The sequence below is a fragment of the Gymnodraco acuticeps genome, unplaced genomic scaffold (genome assembly GCF_902827175.1).
Source record: "Gymnodraco acuticeps unplaced genomic scaffold, fGymAcu1.1, whole genome shotgun sequence".
Taxonomy (NCBI): domain Eukaryota; kingdom Metazoa; phylum Chordata; class Actinopteri; order Perciformes; family Bathydraconidae; genus Gymnodraco; species Gymnodraco acuticeps.
Genome location: NW_022990508.1, coordinates 539,090 through 559,746, shown reverse-complemented (window position 1 = coordinate 559,746; position 20,657 = coordinate 539,090). Strand labels below are relative to the sequence as shown.

At 41.1% G+C, this 20,657-nt stretch overlaps 1 protein-coding gene across 1 annotated transcript; it reads left to right on the top strand.

Annotated features, from left to right (window-relative positions):
* Positions 1-2,440: 2,440 nt before the first annotated feature.
* On the top strand, positions 2,441-19,041 carry LOC117553118 (zinc finger and SCAN domain-containing protein 2-like). Its single transcript, XM_034226912.1, has 2 exons — positions 2,441-3,062; positions 16,955-19,041. Exons 1-2 carry the CDS (start codon positions 2,813-2,815, stop codon positions 18,352-18,354), a joined length of 1,650 nt encoding a protein of 549 aa, XP_034082803.1. The 5' UTR covers positions 2,441-2,812; the 3' UTR covers positions 18,355-19,041.
* The last annotated feature ends 1,616 nt before the right edge of the window (positions 19,042-20,657 follow it).

Sequence of the window (20,657 nt, the reverse complement as noted above, 5' to 3'; positions counted from 1 at the left end):
ATCTGCAAAAATTCAGTTTATAGGCAAAAATATTATTGTTGGTGACATGATTATTTATTGCTCTCGCACAAACACCTTGTTTCAAATAGCATATTTACAAGAAATTCATTTTGGTTTGTTTCTAGAATCCTCTAAACCACTTTCTGTCTCTTTTCTAGGTTATAATGTTTATAAATACCATCTCAAATGTGTGGCCAGCAGCCATTATCACTGTGGCTTTTGCCCAACAATCATTGGGAGAAAGGAGATGTTCTTTAGTCACTTTAAAAACTGCTGCACCGAACATCTACGTTGGCGGCGGCCCCAGCAACCACAACGACTACTCCAGTGATAGCTCAGACGGCCGCTCCAGTGATAGCTCAGACGGCCGCTCCAGTGATAGCTCCGGCTGCTGCAGCAACATGGCACAATATTTCCACAGCCCCCAAAATTGATGTCAAAGCGCTAAACCACAACATGTTTGTTTTTGTAGCCTACAACTAAAAAGGAAAAACCTACAAATGCACATACAAAGGCACCACTCATCCAAAACATCGGACATCACAGCAAATCGCCACCTAAAATCATAGTGCATAGATAAAAAAGGGGACGTTTTGCAGTTTCCAGGACCTTTTTAAGGGTCCTGTGCCGTGTATTCATGTCAAAAAATCTAACTTGGGTATCACCTGTCAGTTGGAAATGTGCAACAGGGCATATGACTATGCACGGAGAAGTGGGCTAGTCGGGTTTGACTGCGTCCATGTCCAGTCCTTGACGTACAGCCCTCTGGCCACCAATTCACCTATTGTTCACGATGAAGGGATTCTCACAGACATGGTAGTGGGTTACTACTCCTAAAACACATACTACATAGAACTTATGGTACATGCAACATTTGTTTTGTGTGGTACTGTGTCATTCTGAATCGAGCCTGGATCATTTTTGGAGGAGTTAAACCGTGCATGTAAAGCACTGTCAAAATAATGGTTGACTGTCTGATGCCCCTGGTCACTGATGAGGACCACTCCTATAACAAGAGGCCTTACAGCTTCCTTCCTAAAGAGTCGGTTAGTGAATGGACACATTAAAGTGTACAACCCCTGATGCATGTGATTTTATAATATTACATATGACTTCTTTATACCATCTTGTCTTATCAGTGAGATGGAACTTTGTTCTCATGACCTCGCCAAGAACATGAGTGAGGAAGCACACCAAAGGCTGAAGGACTTGTGAAAGATTCAGAGGAGTTTTTAAATAGGCTTTAAACTCCTGCAGGTCAATATTTTTTTAAGTTGACCAGCTCTGATTTTCCATATGATGTTCTGTTCAATAAATGTTCATTGAGGAAAACGGTATCAGTGTCTTATTTATATACATCACAGTGAATGCTGAACTTGCTGGACCATATACTGTAGTTGAAAGTACACAATGAACACTGGCTTGCTTGTATCAAATCAATACAATTCCCACATGCCCTACCCAGGAACCTGCGGTCTTCAGACTCTGGCCCCCCGCACCAACCTGCGATCCTTCGGGGACAGAGCCTTCAGTATGGCAGCCCCCACTCTCTGGAACGCTCTCCCTGCGGAGATCTGCAACATCCCCACGCTTGACGCCTTCAAAAGGGCCCTCAAGTCCCATCTGTCTGCCAAGGCCTTTGGCCCCAAATCTATTTGTTGTTTTGTCTGACTGCCTTTTGTTATGTTTGTTTCTACTCCTGTTCTTCTTTTTAAAGGGACCTTGGGTCTCATGAAAGGCGCTATATAAATCCAAGTATCCATTATTATTAATACATCATTGGAACGGTAAGAATCTCAGCTTCAACACTAACTAAAGCCTTTCCATCTCCAGTATGCCTACATGACAAGCATGTTTTATTTTATAATATACAGTAAACATATCTTTGACTTTTGCAAAATTATAAAATAAAATTCACCCCTGCTGTCATTCTGGCTTTCACTGTTCAAATGAGATGTCAACCATCAAAATGGGATAGGGGTTCTCAAATTGATAGGTTATTCATTAATTTGCCTAAGAGTTGCTTAAAATGCTACAATAACATTTGCAATTCGTTTTTAATCTGCCATGTGTACGGTCTCTCAGCCACCGTCGTGTCAGGTGGGCGTGTCGTGTAGGGGGCGTGTCGTGTAGTGTGGTCAATTCGCTTTTAATCTGCCATGCACGGTAGTGCCTCTCAGCCACCGTAGTGTCGTGTCAGGTGGGCGTGTCGTGTACCGTCGTGTACTGTCCGCGGCCGCAGCTAGACCCTTCTCTTGCTGTCAGCAACAGCGGCCGCCACCGTGGGAGACACCCCTCCCTCAGCAGCAGCAGCAGCAGCAGCAGCCACCTGCTGCTCCATTACAACCGGCGCATCGGCGGCTGGCGCGGCAGTCCACCCCGGCGCAGCCACGGGCGGTTTCGGCGCAACGGACTATGACCTCATAACGGACGGCCCTGGCACAGCCGGTGGTCCCGGCGCAGCCGCGGGTAGTGAGTTAAGAGATGGAATTATATGACCATTCACACTCATGTACAGTAGGTGGCGGTATGCACCTTTAAAGTTGTTTGCAATCCGTCAAAAACCGAAGAAGAAGAAGCTCTTTCTAACCTGGATCCATGAGGCATCTAGTCGCTACGGTTCTATCTCTCTGTGTGTTCCTGAGAAAGTGCGTGTGAGCTACAGCACTACTGATCCATCATCTGTGTGTCGGGTCTGGATACACCTCCGAATGGACTCTCTGCTCTTTTTTCTGGAGCGTTTACCTCGGACTATAGGAGCTAGCTTAGCATGCTAGCTTGAAACGGCAACACTAGTCAGATTGAGAGTTTAATGGAGAGAGAAACGGTTTGTTTAACGGAGTTTGCAGGAAAAGGCGATATAGTAAACATGAGTAGAGTCCAAATGCTGCTGTCGTTGAAGAAGCAGCGACTCACTGCTGCTGCTGAAGATATATTTGCTCTGTTTGAAAAAACGATAGGAGAGCACGAGGAGGAGCTGTCTCGTTCAAAAGAGGAGAACGAGAGACTTCAGAAACTACTGGACGCTTTTTTACAGCCTCAGCTTCGGATACACCAAGCAGGTCTGTTCCCTTTACTCTTAATTAACACTTTAAACCAGGGGTGTCCAAACTATGGCCCGGGGGCCAAAATGCGGCCTGCTGGCCATTTTGAATCGGCCCTCTGCTAATTAAAAAAGTATGATTTAAAATAAGAGTTTGGTACCTTTCTCCATGTTTCTGTCCCCACTAGCGTTGTCACGATACCAACATTTTTGTTTCGATACCGATACCAAGTCAATAATTACGATTTTCATACTTTTTCGATACTTTTATTAAAAAAGGGGAAACAGTCTTAAATGTCATTATTGTGCTTTATTTCAAACCTGGAAAAATGTTTCAGTCATAACACAAACTTTTGAACAATGAGAACAATAATAAAATAAATGTTTAAAGCAATGGCATTCAAGGTGAAATTACAAGACAGGGCTCGAAAGTAACGGTTGCCAGGTTGCCATTGGCAACCATTCAGAACAAATGTCAACCACTTGGCCTTTGGTTTCCATCAGTGGCAACCAGTTTTTAACAAAGAAAAGGACAGCAAAATGTGCACCTCAAAATAGATAAATGTTAATTATTTGTTGTATTAAGAGTGATATTTAATTATTGTAGTGACCAGTCGGAACCTGATACTAAAGTTGCACGTGCATTGGTGTGATTACGGAGCCAGAAAGCGATGCACGTTTACTCGCTTGCCCCGTGTGTTTGTTTTACAAAAAATGGCGAAGCAAATTAAGTTGTTTGACTGTGGGGTAAAAAGTTCAGTCAACATCTCAAACGAACATTCAAGGTGATTCAACTGATAAAGTGCAAGGTGAACCCGAACGAAAAGCAAAGGAAATGTGTAAAGTCTTGGGAGGCGAAATATAAATGTACATTCTGCTTCCGGTAAAAATTCCTCAAAAATAAGAGTCCCAATCTTATTACTACCCAAATAAAGTGCAAAACGAAACTTTACCATAGGCAAATGTTTGGCATACAAATATAATCAATTCTATAAAAATGTAACACATTTTAAATATAGTTAGACGTATTAAAAAGGTAATTTACAGAATTAATAATTAACCGTGAATGTTTTTCATTTATTTAACATTAGAAATGTATTAGTCTGGCCAATCCAAGACTTCAATGCTGAAGGGCCAATGGATCTATGGTGGGGATCAGCACAAAGGTCAAGGAAACCCAAACTTGAAAGGGATACAACAGATGACCAAGAAACCAGTGATCTGTGAAAGAACAGAAAAACAGCTGCCAAGCTGCACTACTGGTATATGATGTATACCAGCAATTGAGGGTGGACAAGTTTCAAATAATTGTGTTAATTACTTATTGTAAAGCATTTGAACATTATTTTGTGTCACATGTAGTGTTGCCCGGTGTACCGATACTTGAAAGGTACCGCGATACCCTGCTGTTAAAAATGTTACGATTCCTCCGTTTCGTTAGTATCGGTACTTTAAGAATGACGGGGAAAAGTACTCCGATGAGAAAGCAACGTTTTAATAAGAGCCGTGTGTGTTCAGCGCTGCTTCCACTCCCTGCACTGCAGCCGTGCAGTCCCTCCCATCTCAAGCACGCTCTAAGTGCCTCCCCTCTCTCGGTGCACGCGCTAGCTGCCCAGAGCATGTGAGAAAACGAGAAGCATGGCTGCAAGTGGGAGTGCAACTGCCACTGCGCCTCGGCTTGTTGACAAAAAAGACGCAGAAGAGTGAAATTTGGAAGTATTTTTAGCGATATCTCTGACATAGTGTTGTCACGATACCAACATTTTGGTTTCGATACCGATACCAAGTCAAGAATTGCGATTTCGATACTTTAAAAAAGAAGAAGAAAGGGAAACAGTCTTAAATGTAATTATTGTGCTTTATTTCACACCAGAACCATAACCATAACACAAACTTTAAACAATGAGAACAATAAACAAAATAAATGACAAGAATTCGTATTAAATAAAATTAAGCATCATCTCAAACAACTTTTTTGTTTTATAAAATATAATTTTTTTTATATTAACATGTAATAGTACAGTAATATAAATAATTATTGACAAAATGTATATTGCAGATGTTGGGCCACATTGGTAAGTTAGCTAAAAAGATAGCCATATTAGACGGTTTATCATTGCCATTAATTGCCTCGTCAAAACTACGAAAACGTTCGTTTGTCACAAAATAAATTACACTTGTTTGACTTAGATTTGAGGGCTTGAGCATGATGTAATTATGTTATCTATCACATTCGCTACCTGTCTGTCTTTAAATTCTTTAAACAGCTCTGGATTCCGGTCGGGCGGGGTGCTTAGCCAAGTCTGATGTTTTGGCTCCCTTGGTTTGCAGGGATCTAAAACATTTCTCACAGACAGGCCTCGTGGTGTCCGTAGGCTTGCCCTCACTGTCAGAGATATAGCTCAAATACTTCCAAATGTCGCTTCTGGTGTCTTTTTTGTCAACAAGCCGAGGCGCAGCGGCAGCTGCACTCCCACTTGCAGCCATGCTTCTCGTTTTCTCACATGCTCTGGCAGCTAGCGCGTGGCCGCGTGCACGAGAGAGGGGAGGGACTTAGAACGTGCTTGAGAGGGGCGGGACTGCAGGCATGGCTGCAGTGCAGGGAGTGGAAGCAGAGCGCTGAACACACACGGCTCTTATTAAAACGACGCTTTCTCACCGGAGTACTTTTCCCCGTCATTCTTAAAGTACCGATACTAATGAAACGGAGGAATCGTACCATTTTTAACGGCAGGGTATCGCAGTACCTTTCAAGTATCGGTACACCGTGCAACGCTACTCTGACAGTGAGGTAGGGCTGCTCAATTAATCGTATCTTAACCGCATTTACGATTGTGGCTTGCAACGATTACGAAAACAACGTAATCAAATTTTAAAACGATTATTTCTTTATTATCATTATTACTTTTTTTTCAAATTACTTTTTTATTTGTATTGGTTTTTCAGTTGAATTATACTTCAAGTTCAGGGTAATCAACTGTTAAAACATACTGTTCACATTTTGGATAGTAAAAAATGGATAATCGTTTTTAATAATCTTGACATCAATTATTGATCCAAATAATTGAGATTATGATTTTTGCCATAATCGAGCAGCCTTACAGCGAGGGCAAGCCTACGGACACCACGAGGCCTGTCTGTACGAAATGTTTTAGATCCCTGCAAACCAAGGGAGCCAAAAGTAGTTTGAGATTATGCTTAATTTGATTTAATACGAATTATTGTCATTTATTTTATTTATTGTTCTCATTGTTTAAACGTTTGTGTTATGGTTCTGGTGTGAAATAAAGCACAATTATTACATTTAAGACAGTTTCCCTTTTTTAAGAAAAGTATCGAAAAAGAATTGGAATCGCAATTCGTGACTTGGTATCGGTATTAGGGATGCCAGTGATTATTCGAATATTCATTAGTCTCCATAATCGAATATTATTTTTAAAAATCGATTTTATTTATATATTTTTTTATTATTATTTATGTTTTTTTTGGTTATGTTTCAACCAAAATATAGATTAATGGTATTAATAATTGTAAATGGCCATTGGTCACACCACCTGTTTGTTTTACTGTAAACTTGGAGGAAGCATGCATGCAGAGCAGACTGCTGCTGCAGCACGCTACACACACCGACCCCGCCCCCGCCCCCACCCCCCCTCTTCCTCACACGTGCGGCTAAAGATGAACAAAGCGGCAGGTAAAAAGAGTTCCTCCTCGTGGAACTACTTCAAACTTACAAGTCCAAAGGAAGTTAAATGCAAGCTCTGCGAAAAGACGTTGGTCTATCACAGCTCAACCTCAACAATGCGTTCACATTTGAGTGCGAAGCACGCCAAAGAGATTACAGAGAAAGACGCAGCACAGCCGGCCATTACCAACTTCACTTCAAGGCCACGTCGTTGTGATGACATGCTTGCATGTTTGTTGTTTGTACTGTTAAACATGTTCCAGTAAAGAAAACAACGGAATTCCTTTTGTCTGAGTTTTTTCTCTCCCGCGGGTGGGGGGGGGGGGGGGGTCGGTCGAATAATCGATTATTATTCGCCAGGGCTGCCGAATAATCGGTTTTGATCATGGTCAGTTTCTGGCAACCCTAATCGGTATCGAAACCAAAATGTTGGTATCGTGACAACACTAGTCACATGTTCATTATTAAGTTGATGTATCTTAATTATTGAGAATTATTATTGTATTTTTTGTTTTATTTTTTTGTACTTTGTTATTATTATGAGTGAGAAGAAAAAAAAGAATATTTATTATTATTGTTGTGTGTTTTGTTTCTGACATGTTCAATACATTGACTAATAAAAAAAAAATTAAAAAAGAATTATTTAAAATATAAGTATTTTCAGTTTTGGCAACCAAAAGCTGATGCCTGGTTGCCAGCCTGGCAACCACTTTTAAAAGTTAGCGTTGAGCCCTGCAAGAGTTATGATATTAGGGTCATGTCGAGTCAGATCGCTATCCCTTTAAGAGAGAGAGAGGGGGGTGCGGTGGCACGTGTGTGTGCATGGTAGAGCGAGCGAGAGTGTTTTGAAGTGAACGAAGCAGCAGCAAAATAGGTCTGTCGAGTGTCTTCAAAGTTAGATCTGTAACAAAGACCTTAATAAGTGCAACGGGCTCCCAAAGAAGAGCTCACCTGTCTGCCTTATTGAAAAGTGGGTAACATAGCTCCTCAGGGCACGGTCCTCTCTCCCTTCCTGTTCAGTCTATACATCAGACTTCAGACACTGCTCACAGTCCTGCCATCTGCAGAAATTCTCAGATGACTCTGCCATTGTGGGCTGTATCATCAGAGATCAGGAAGCTGAGTACAGGAGTGTGGTGGACAGTTTTGTGGAGTGGTGCGGTCAGAACCATCTGCAGCTCAACGTCACAAAAACTAAGGAGCTAGTGGTTAACCCAAGCCCAATTACCATCGTGGGCATGGATGTGGACATTGTGGACAGTTACAAGTTCCTGGGTGTCCACATAGACAATAAACTGGACTGGAGTAAAAACACTGACGCCCTATATAAGAAAGGCCAGAGTCGCCTGTATTTCCTCAGGACACTCAGGTCCTTTAACGTCTGCAGCATGTTGCAGATGTTTTATGACTCGGTGATGCCAACAGACTCAACAAGCTCATCAGGAGAGCAAGCTCTGTCCTGGGAGTGGATCAGGAGTCGTTGGCAGTGGTGTCGGAGGGAAGAATGCTGAGGAAACTTCTCAGCATACTGGACAACGGGTCTCACCCCCTGCATGCCACACTGGTTTCCTACCGAGCACTTTCAGCCAACTCTTTCACTCTTCACCCTTAAGTAATCAAATCAAATCAAGTTTTATTTATATAGCACATTTATAAACGATTTTTGGTCGAGCCAAAGTGCTGTACATATAATAAAATTAGCCTAGAGTAGAGACACTTTACAGCAAATACAACAACACAGATTGTTCAGAATATCAGTATGAGAAAAACGACACCCTCTGTCCTTAGACCCTCACATCGTACAAGGAAAAACTTCCAGAGAAAAACCCACAGTTTGAGGGGAAAACATGGGAGAAGTAAAGGGCACTGAGCAGTGTTTCCGCCAGACCAGGGCTGAGAGGGCGTCCACCCGAGAGCGGGGGGGGGGGTGTTGACTTGAGCTGTCCCTTATAGATACTGTCTTTTTACGTTAGTGAGCCGGATCATTTGGCTCGGCTCTCTTAAAGCGCCGGCTGTTTCGGCTCCCAAACGTCTCTTCATGTTACCACAGTTTACCACGGAGCCTCAGTTTCGCCGCTGCGAGGCTCCGGCACTCGCAGTTCACGCGCGTGCTCCACTAAAAACCCCCCCCCCCGCTCATCGCGTCTAAATCGCACACGTTCCGTGTTGTTGTCCTGTGGCAGGCACCTTCGATGTCGGGGAAACGATCTTCAATACTCCGAAAATAATCCCACCAGACTCCTTTGCCCCTCCAACAGAGGGATGTCATTGTCCTTTTTCCTTTAAGTTATTTCAAGCGATAAAAACTCTCGATCTCTCAAATTATTAATATTTGTGGATGCCCCTCGGCCGGAGTTCAGGGCGTCCCGAGCTGAATAAGGGCGTCAAATGACGGCAAGACGCCCCCCTGTCAGAAACGCTGGCACTAAGAACTTCCACACCAACACTGTGCAATATACATATCAATATAATTACCATCACTGCAATACACTCGCTGCTATATATAACTATGTGCAATTATATTATTAATAATGCTATGATAACGTGCAATTACGTAACTGCCACTACGTTTTATTTTTTGCACTACTAACTACTAAATACTGCTAATAATTGCATTGATTGTTTGACCATCTATGTTTCTACACTGAACAAAAATATAAATGCAACACTTTTGTTTTTGCTCCCATTTTTCATGAGATGAACTCAAAGATCTAAAACATTTTCTATATACACAAAATAACCATTTCTCTCATTGTTCACAAATCTGAAAAGATCTGTGATAGTGAGCACTTCTCCTTTGCCGAGAGATAATCCATCCCACCTCACAGGTGTGGCATATCAAGATGCTGATTAGACAGCATGATTATTGCACAGGTGTGCCTTAGGCTGGCCACAATAAAAGGCCACTCTAAAAATATTCAGTTTTATCACACAGCACAATGCCACAGATGTCGCAAGTTTTGAGGGAGCGTGCAATTGGCATGCTGACAGCAGGAATGTCCACCAGAGCTGTTGCCCATGAATTGAATGTTCATTTCTCTACCATAAGCCGTCTCCAAAGGCGTTTCAGAGAATTTGGCAGTACATCCAACCGGCCTCACAACCGCAGACCACGTGTAACCACACCAGCCCAGGACCTCCACATCCAGCATGTTCACCTCCAAGATCGTCTGAGACCAGCCACTCGGACAGCTGCTGCAACAATCGGTTTGCATAACCAAAGAATTTCTGCACAAACTGTCAGAAACCGTCTCAGGGAAGCTCATCTGCATGCTCATCTAAATGAAACACAAGAGTAATAACAAAGGCTCTGAATTAGCCCTGAGCGAAAAAATGCTAACGCAGTTAGCACAGAACTCAAGGTAAAATACCCTTATTACTTATCAGATCTGCACAAATAAGATATCGATTAGCAAACTGAGATTCCAGACATATTAGTATCATCACTGAGCGATCCGAACTCGCGACAGGGGAAGCGAAAACAGACATCACAACACGTAGCTTCACAAGATATTCTTACCTTAGCTGTTGTTCTGATCAAAAGTTGTGTTCAATGGCATCAAAACGATAAAAACGCTGCTGAAGGTTAATCCAATGGTTAATCCAATGTGTTTGTGTCACTTTGAAATGATTACTGATAATCCATCTTCATAGTTACTAGTTTGAGCCTAGGTTTCAGTTTTCAGAGCGTAACATAGCTTTCGACTGCGTGTGCGTCACACTCAATCCTCAATGGTAACGTGTGTGTATGTGGAACTTCCCCTTCTAATCTATTGGCTCTAACGGTTCAAAAGAGTCAATCACCAAAATCGACCAATGGGTTCCAGAGAAACGGCAAATCTACCCAAATGACCCCAAAGGTGGGTTTTTTGCTAAACCTCTCTAAAAAGGTAAAATGTCACTTGTTTTGCATCAGTCTTGATACAGGGTACTTATTATATGTTATAGTGTGGATTCCTAAAGCTTTTAGTCTACTATCTCATAATTCAAGGATGGTTTTCACTATAAGTAATGTTTTCTTTTTGGACGGACACTATAATTTACATTTCTTTACTATGTTTAATCTGAATTTCATTTAAAATAAAAACATTTTATATTGATTCTGACTTTTTTTACATCCAACTCACAGGGTTATCATTGCTTTGGAATAAACATTTTTAATTTACCCCTTTTTAGAAGTGAAGTTATGCTAATTTGTTCTGGGAATGTCATTTTCGAGCCTGAGGCCTGAAAAACAGGCTTGGGGCTTAACAGGTTAAAGTACCAATACTAATGAATGGAGGAATCATAACGTTTTAAACGGCAGGGTATAGCAATACCTTTCTAGTATCTGTTCACACTAGTCCCCACCACTTATTTTCTGTTTTGGTTCATGTGAGCACTGCAGCAGTCTAAGACCCACATCTCTAAAACAAACAAAAATGAACGGGGGTGCAAAATGAGCAGATCCAGGATTTGGCTCCTATGACGTCATTGGTGAAATTTGGCACATGTGACACGTCCCAACCTATCGTCTCTGGCACACGTGACACGTCCCAACCTATCGTCTCTGGCACACGTGACACGTCCCAACCTATCGTCTCTGGCACACGTGACACGTCCCAACCTATCGTCTCTGGCACACTTGACACGTCCCAACCTATCGTCTCTGGCACACGTGACATTCACACCCAGGGTTTCCGCTAGGATTTTTTCTTGCTGGACAAATTCGAAATGTTTCAATAATAATAATAACTAGAGAATGCAATTCCTGAAGAAATTGCTAGTGGGAATGCTTTATGCTGAATAACTGATGCTGAATTGCTATGCTTAAATGTAATGTGTAAGAAGAAAGTGAAGAATTGAGATTGAAATGATACATGAACACTGGGGGCTTGAATGTGTGATGAGAGAAGAAAATAAAGTAAAAAGGCTTGGAAAAGCAGCAGAATATTTGAACTGTAAACTTCTGAACTAACTTAATGGCGAATGATCTGTCGCCATGGCAACGGCATTTGATGACACCCCATAATACGCTTAGATGTGTTGATGGCTGCATCGTTACCAAACCTGTGAAGTTTTGGGGCGTTTGGAGCAGTTTCACTGAAGTTATGAGAAAGCCGTGTTTCATGGCGAGCATTGTGTTGCCATGGCAACGGCATTTGAAGAAATCTCAAAACTGTCCCATATGTCTTCACGGCTGGACTGTTGGCACACATGTGAAGTTTGAGCACTTTTTGAACATTTTTATAGGAGTTATAGTGACATCATGTTTTATGGCGAGGGAAGCGTTTCCATGGAAATGGCATATGGTGAGATCTCAGATTTGGCGTAGAGCTGTTGAGGCATGGACCGGTGATATACAAGTCAAGATTGGGGGACGATTGGACTTACAGCCACATCGTGTTTCATGGCGAGTGGTCTGTTGCCATGGCAACGGCATTTGATGACACCCCATACTACGCTTAGATGCGTTGATGGCTGCATCGTTACCAAACCTGTGAAGTTCTGGGCTGTTTGGAGTATTTTCACTGAAGTTATGAGAAAACCGTGTTTCAAGGCAAGCATTGTGTTGCCATGGCAACGGCATTTGAAGAAATCTCAAAACTGTCCCTTAGATGTCTTCACGGCTGGACTGTTAGCACACTGCTATCTGAAGTCTGCTGCTCTGAGCATGTCAGTTGGAGTGATGACATCATCGTGTTCCATTACACAGGTGTTTATTTGAGCTAATGAGGTGTGCAGAGATCACAGGTTTCCATTGTTCTGAATGAGAGATAAACCTCTTATGTGAACGTTTTGTGGAAGAACCGTAACAGATATCTGTGTAATTTCAAAACATGAAGCATGTCAAGGAAGTTGAGTATCTGAAGTATAATTTGTGTACTTTCGGGTTAATAATGTGGCCTTTTTGGCAGTTTAACTAAAGGTGTGCGGCTGCTGCCGTGAGGAAATATCAGCCTGAAATTACAATGGGCTTTAATGGAGGAATGTTGAATGTTTTGTCACTTCATGCCCTCAAGAGGCATTTTGTTTAATTATTTTTGAAAAATTATGTCTCAGGAATGTAGGGTTTGGGAATTATGGCAGTTTTAAAAAAAAATATGAAGGCAAATCTCAAGATTTTCTACCCTCTAGCTGTGACATCACGCACTCTAGTGAAAGAAAACCTCTTTAACAAGGTCTGAACAATGTTTAATATCTCTAAAAGTAAGAATCAGATTTAAAAGTTGTTTTACACGAATAATGTCAGAGATGTGTAACATTTTAAAGTTGGAATGAGGTTTCTGAGTGAAAATATGAAGGAACAGTTAGCAGTTGAAGTCGCATGAAGATTTTGAATATTTTTCAAGTCTGAAGAGTTTCTCCATTGACTTCAATGTTAAAAATTTGATGAATTATGGGATGTATCTCTGGAATTATGAAAGTTATGAATGAGAAAAGTAATAGCCATCGATTCCCGACCGAGCTGAACGTTTTGATGTTAGAACGGAGTTTCTGCGATGTTCAATGCAGGAGGAGAAGAGGGCCAAAATTCCGGCGGAATAATAAACTTTTCGTCTGTAGAATAACAGATAGTTGGAATGCTGTTATCAGCATTCCCACTAAATAATAATAAGAAGAAGAATTGTGTAGCAGAGTTTCCGTTGGCAGGTAATTACCGGACTATGACCGGATATTCTGATGTTTAAAACTCAGTTAATGATTATCGTAACGGATCGAAAAGTTCAGATTCATTTTTCAAAAAATTATACGCTTCCCCAAACAACCAACAACATCATTATTACATTCAAACTACTTTTAGTAGATGAAGTACATTATTCAAAAGTTTACATTAAATTTGAATAATAACACGGGAGAAACTGAGCCTCTCTTTTCCTCTCTCCCTCCCTCTCTCTCCTGACAGCCCGTCAATATCAGACTTATGCATCTCGCTAAACAGCGGGCGGGGCTTCAGGTGATCATGTAGAGCTGTGTGTCTCCGTCAAACTCAGCAGCTGATCGGATCTCTGATCCCTGTCTCTCTCGTCCGGTTATACTTCACTCGCATTTATGTCCATATCGATCAGATCCAGCACTCCTGATCGGCCTTTATAGAGAGCACCGATCAAACTCTTAAGAGTAGGGTTGGGTTCCAACCTTTTCGATTCCAACGGCATCACCGCTTTTCGATGCCTGAGGAAATGTTTCTCGCCGCTCTCCGTAGCCTGACTGCGGCGGGGCGGGAAATGTAGCGTTGTACCTACACTTCCTACAGCGTAACCATGTTCGCCTAGGGCGCCAGATCTGTGGAGGCGCCGCGCTGACAGCTCTCAATCATCCTAATTTTCGGCCTTGATGTAACAACTTTCATAATTAAGTAAATGTAACACCCTTTTCACCCCGGTTACATTGGGGGACATTGACCTTTGTCATGAGATTGCCCGGCCTGAGCCTTTAACAAATCGTATTAAATAATCTGATGACAGATTGTAAACAGAATAGCTGAAATTTTAACAAACTAAATAACTCAGTTTCCTCTAATCATTAACCCATGTTTGTATCATGTAGTTAACTCCGTGTGTTGCTGCTAGCATACATAATACCTGACGTGGAAACGTTACTCGTGGATGGGGCTACAGAGCTACTAGAAAGACGGTCGAACCCGGTGCATTCCTCCGTCTGCATGCGGTGCACTTTTGCTAAATATTTAGACAAATTGCTCGTGCTTACATGCTAAACTCTTATTGCACTTATGGTAACAAGTATTCTCCACATCGAGACGGGTAAAGTTTAACCACACCTCGGAGCGCGTTCTCTCCGCCATCTCCGCAGTGTGCTCCGCTGCATGTAGCAGCTGCGTGTGTGTAAACTGCCCCGCCCCCTCGCACACAGACGGGGGAGAGAGATCTCGTCTGATCGAAAATACATCATAGACGCATTTGTTGTCTTTGCATATTAGAAACGAGTTGGCGACACTAAGACTGCGATATAATGTTTTTTTAGCAATAATACATGACATATATAAATGTACTGTATGCATTCAAAAGTGCTGAATAAATGTTTTATGGACCCATAATAGTGATTATTATTTAAGTTAAGTTTTGCCATAATCATGTCTATTTCCATAATCAGGTAGCTGAACAACATTGGTAAAAAATGTATACATTATATATATATATATATATATATATATATTTCTATTAATCACTTTCGGCATTCGGTTTTCGGCCAACTGTTTCCTATTTTCGGTATCGGTTTCGGCCAAGAATTTCCCATTCGGTGCACCCCTAATAAATAAAATAGTAAAATAGGATATGAATGAACAACAAAAATAAAATACGTTCCATGTATTTGTTATTGGCTATGGGTTATTGGCTATGGTACGTTATTGGTTATGTTCACATACTTATTTAATTATTAAAATGTAAACCGATCTTTTTCATATGGGTGTTTAGAGTTGTACCCCCTAGATCTAGTCTCTAGTAATTCTGCTTAAAGTGCACCAGATTGAAGCATTTTACTTAAAAATGTTCAAACATTTCTTCCAGGTATGCCTGAGAAGGCAGATATGCTTGTTTTTCTCAACAAGAACTGTTCTTTAAAAGTTGGATTGTTGCACTGTTGTAGCTTCAGTGGTTCTCAGGTTACAGTTACATAGCAGTGAATATAAACAGACTAATTAATGAGAATATTACTGTAAACTAACCTGTGTAAAAGTTTCTCGAATAAATGTAATTTTTTTTTGGTGGAAGAAGCATGTATCATTTTTTTACCCTGCCCCTCAAAGAATCGGAATTGAGAACCGTTAAGAACCGGAATCGAAAAGTAAAATCGGAATCAGAATCGTAGAAATTCAAACGATACCCAACCCTAATTAAGAGTGAATATCGGCCGTTAATGATCGGCGGCCAATCAATTGGAGCATCCCTAATTATTACCGCACATTTTGACCGGCAGGTTTTGAATTTACCGTTTTTTTTATAAGTTTGACCAGCTTAAAACTGGTAATTACCGGCTAAAGGAAACCCTGGTCCCAACCTATCGTCTCTGTATACAGTCGTCTAGCTGAATCCCCTCTCGCAGCTGTGTGTCTGCAGGAGGTACTTAGAGTAAAGTTGTTATATATATATATATATATATATATATATATATATATATATATATATATATATAATGGCACAGTTATAGCGGTAAATACTTGTCAAACTATGTGCTGCGTGTTTTGGGAGTAATATGGTCTGTGTTTACATTAGCAAGCATCGCTAACGCTGTACTGGAGAGAATATGTGTCCTTGCGGTAAACCCTGCGAGAGAGAAAACGTTTGAGCTTCATACTGTTTCAGAAATAATGCTTGAAGTGGTTTGGAGCATAATATGGCATTTCATCACAGCAGCGTTTAGCCGAGTTTCTCCCAGTAGAAAACTCTCTTAGCAGGGGAAAGCTGCATGACGCCACAAAGGGGCGTGGCTAGCAGCAGCTGTTCCATTTAAAACAGAATCAGCCTTTTTGGAACAGGGCTGGAATAGAGGGGTATGAGCAGTATGAGGCATGGCTACAATGGTTGATCTGTTTGGTATTTTAAGCAAAACACTTCACAGACATGTTTTGTATAGGTATGGCCCTACAATATATGTTTCAAATATAGCATAATAGGTCCACTTTAAATAAGGTTTAAATGCAGGATTTTCATTTGTAACAGAGTATTACCATTCTATAGGCGTAGTGTAGCTGTGAAAGATCCCAAATACAATTCATTGTTTACATTGTGGCAAAAATACACAATAGGCGGGACTAAGAAAGATGATATGAAAGTATGAAAACAAAGGCATCAATTAGGGCTGCAAAATGTCTCCCATTTGAATGATGATTAGATCTCATTCCACCATCCTGGCTCCAGGATGGTGGAATGAGCTCCCCATTGACATCAGGACGGCAGATAGCTTGCACATCTTCCGGCGCAAACTGAAAACTCATCTCTTTCGACTCCACTTCGAGCGATAGAACTATTAACGAAGCACTTTTATACTAATAAAGGACTGGCTTTTCTAAAGCCAGTTGAGTAGCACTTGAAATGTTTTTGCTCTATGAAACCTGATGTACTTATATGATTCGGTTTTCTTCAAGTTGTATTTTGTTGGTCGAACGCACTTATTGTAAGTCGCTTTGGATAAAAGCGTCAGCTAAATGCAATGTAATGTAATGTAATGTTTAAATGCTAACACTTAACAATTTTTTCTGGCTGTGTGTTTCCTGTTTCCTGCAGACGTCCAGCTGCTGGTCGTGGTTAAAGAAGAGCTTCTCCCTGACCAGCAGGAGTGGAGCACCAGTCTGGACCAGGAGGACCCAGAGTCCCCCCCATACATTAAGCAAGAAAAGGAGGAACTCAGTATCAGTCAGGAGGGAGAGCAGCTTCAAGAGCTGGAGGAGGCTGATATCACCAAGTCCACTTTCACTCCTGTGAAGAGTGAAAATGATAAAGAGAAACCTCAGTCCTCACAGCCTCGAGGACCAGAACCTGCCAGGAACTCAGTCTTTGGTTGTAAACTGCTTTCTAGATCTGAGGACGAGACTGGAGACTCTTCTGAACCTGACACTGGAGACTCTTCTGAACCTGACACTGAAGACAGTGCTGATTGGAAGGAGACCAGAGAACCTGCGTCAGACTCAACCTCACTGAAAAATAAAGAATCTGTCAGTGATTCAAGCCGTAGTGCTGTAAGGAAACAATTTGGCTGCTCTGTGTGTACAAAATCTTTTACATATAGAAGCAATTTTCAGCGACACATAAGAATCCACACTGGAGAGAAACCCTTTAGCTGCTCAGTTTGTACCAAATCTTTTGCATTGAGTGAAACTTTAAAAAGACACATGAGAATCCACACAGGAGAGAAACCCTTTAGCTGCTCAATTTGTACCAAATCTTTTGCATTGAGTGTAAGTTTTAAGGAACACATGAGAGTCCACACAGGAGAGAAACCATTCAGCTGCTCAATCTGTAACAAATATTTTGCAATGAAAAGAAATGTAAATCGACACATGAGAATCCACACAGGAGAGAAACCCTTTAGCTGCTCAGTCTGTAAGAAAGCTTTTTCACAGAGTGGAAGTTTAAAAGACCACTTGAGAGTCCACACAGGAGAGGAAACCTTTAGCTGCTTAGTCTGTAAGAAACCTTTTTCACAGAGTGGACATTTAAAGGAACACATGAGAATCCACACAGGAGAGAAACCACATAGCTGCTCAGTCTGTAAGAAAGCTTTTTCACAGAATAGAAATTTAAATACACACATGAGAGTCCACACAGGAGAGAAACCATACAGCTGCTCAGTCTGTAAGAAAGCTTTTTCACAGAATAGAAACTTAAAGGAACACATGAGAATCCACACAGGAGTGAAACCACACAGCTGCTCAGTCTGTAAGAAAGCTTTTTCACAGAGTAGAGGTTTAAAAAAACACATGAGAGTCCACACAGGAGAGGAAATATACAGCTGCAACGTTTGTGACAAAATATTTAAATGGCTTAGTGATTTCAAAAGACACAAGTGTGTTGGTCGTCAGTCCTCACAGCTTAATGAAATTGAAACTGAGGATAACAGAGAGGCAGAGCCTCCAATCAGCAGCTCAGCTGAACACATGGAAACAGAAGCTGATCGAGGACAATGAATACGTCTTATGACCGTTTACACATGAGAAAATTCTGTCTGACTGGATTAACATTGTTACACAATTTTCCAACACAGTCTCACTCCCTGATAGTGCAACAGCGACGCTTGGTCAGGGTCCTTTGGCGTGCAGTTGTGACGCACCGAGTCTCCTTCAGCTTCATAAACGGATGCAAAGAGCTTTCAACTGATTGCAATGTATTCCCATCGGCGGCGGTATTTGACGCTCAGGGAAGCACCGCATCGGTCCATGTCGGCGGCAGTTAAAGGCAATGTGAGTGTCCATTTACGTTGGATCGAGGAGAATTTTACTCCCGGAAATAAGTATTCTCCATACTGTCGATTGATTTTACAGTGATATCTTCACTACTCATCAACTCAAAAACACCAGATTATCCTTGTTAATTACACAACATTGATTGGTTTAAATTGTGTACAATGGTTGTGTTTTTCCCCTTCGACTCTGAGAAACAAATGGTTGTTTAGGATGGCCGAAGACACTACACTACCCATAATCCTCAGCTATCGTTTGAGACTACACCATGCGCTTTGCTCAAACCCCGTGATTAGTCCTCAAGCTCTGTGATTGGTTGACCACCGACTGTATTCCATATGAAAAATCATACTTTATTCAGCTAGTGCTTACTTTACTCTTTGAAAGTCATCACAAATGCATTGTATTAAATGGTTTGGCTGCATTCAATATTACTCATCTGGCTTAGTTCTTTATTTATCTACAGAGATTGGGCCTCAGAATAGACCGGAAACTATTCTTTTACCGTTCTGTTTTATAGTGCTGGGGGGAAACGATTATTTTGAAAACGATTAATCGGGCGATTATTTGATCGATTAGTCGACTAATCGAACGATTATTTTTCTGTTGTTCAATTCATAAAAAACGTAATGTAAAAAAAAGTAATGTAAAAAAAAAATTTTTCACGATACTGTGTCTCAGGGGATCTTAATATTTAAGAACCTATTAATGTGTTATACCAGATTAACGGAAATAATCTCAGCTAACTGACGATACAAACCATGTTTACCAACACAAAACAAAACACAAGTCTCATAAGAAGCAAACTAAAATGCTATCTAAATGACCCCTGAGCGAAAAATGCTAACGGACATTGGCACAGAACTCAAGATAACCCTTATTACTTATCGTAGCTGCACATACAAGATATCCGATTAAAGCTGAGACTCCACAGATTATGTAGGTACATAGTATCATCACTGAGTGATCCGGACTCGCGACAGGGGAAGCAAATACAGTCATCACAACACGTACCTTCACAGAGCTTCTAGGGAGATCGTCTCACCGCCGTAGCTGTCAATCTGATCAAAATACGTGTTCAATGGCATTAAAATGAGAAAAAACGCGGCTGAATCGGTTAATCCATAGGTTTTTAACGTCTATGTATAAAAAAATTATTGAATTTATAATCCATAATTCCATTTTTATGTAAAAATAGGAGAGCAAATGCTAGCTGCTAATGGTTGCCACCACAGCTAGCTGCTGCTTCCGGTCAAGCAGCAGTCTCAGTGAGATATACATATATAAATATCTTTGCGTTTTGGACTAACTTTAAAATATTCCCATGCTTTTGAAGACCTAGGGCGAGATGTTTTCGTTTGAGGGCTTCGTGCGCAATCCTGTGAGGTTTCAGTCTCCATTGTGTTAGAAGTGCGATTGCGAACTGCTTGTTGCTTTGGGTGACCCACGTGTGTGTGGCGACCATATATACAGTCTATGGTGGCGACGCGTCGACGCGGAAATATGTCTTCGACGATATTTTGAAGTCGACATCGTCGACGCGTCGCTACAGCACTACTGTTTTAATTTCACAATAAAGTTAATCGTAATATTTTGTTTGATATTATTATTTGTTATTAGCTAGACAGCTGGGTCATGTTAAGACCATCTTTTCTGTGTTGCTGTGGGTTTTTCCATCGCTTGTGTGTTACAAATATCAAAACAATATGTGTGGTCTGTGAATAACAAAATATATCCGTCGTAAACTAAACCGGAAACAGCAGTATATTTGATTGTGTTAATACTGTAAACTTGACAGCTTTTTAACCCAAACCACCTACTGGTTAAAGCACGTTATTACACGTTTAGAGTCAATGCAATGCAGGTAGATTGTGTTGCTTTTTAATTACTGTTTTTAAATGCCTTGTTATTAATGTCTTTCATTTTTTTTAAAGCACTTTGAATTGCCTTATGTTGAAAGGTGCTATTTAAATAAACTTGCCTTGCCTAAGGTTTGCTGCATGTTTTGTTGAATGTGTTATATTTGATGA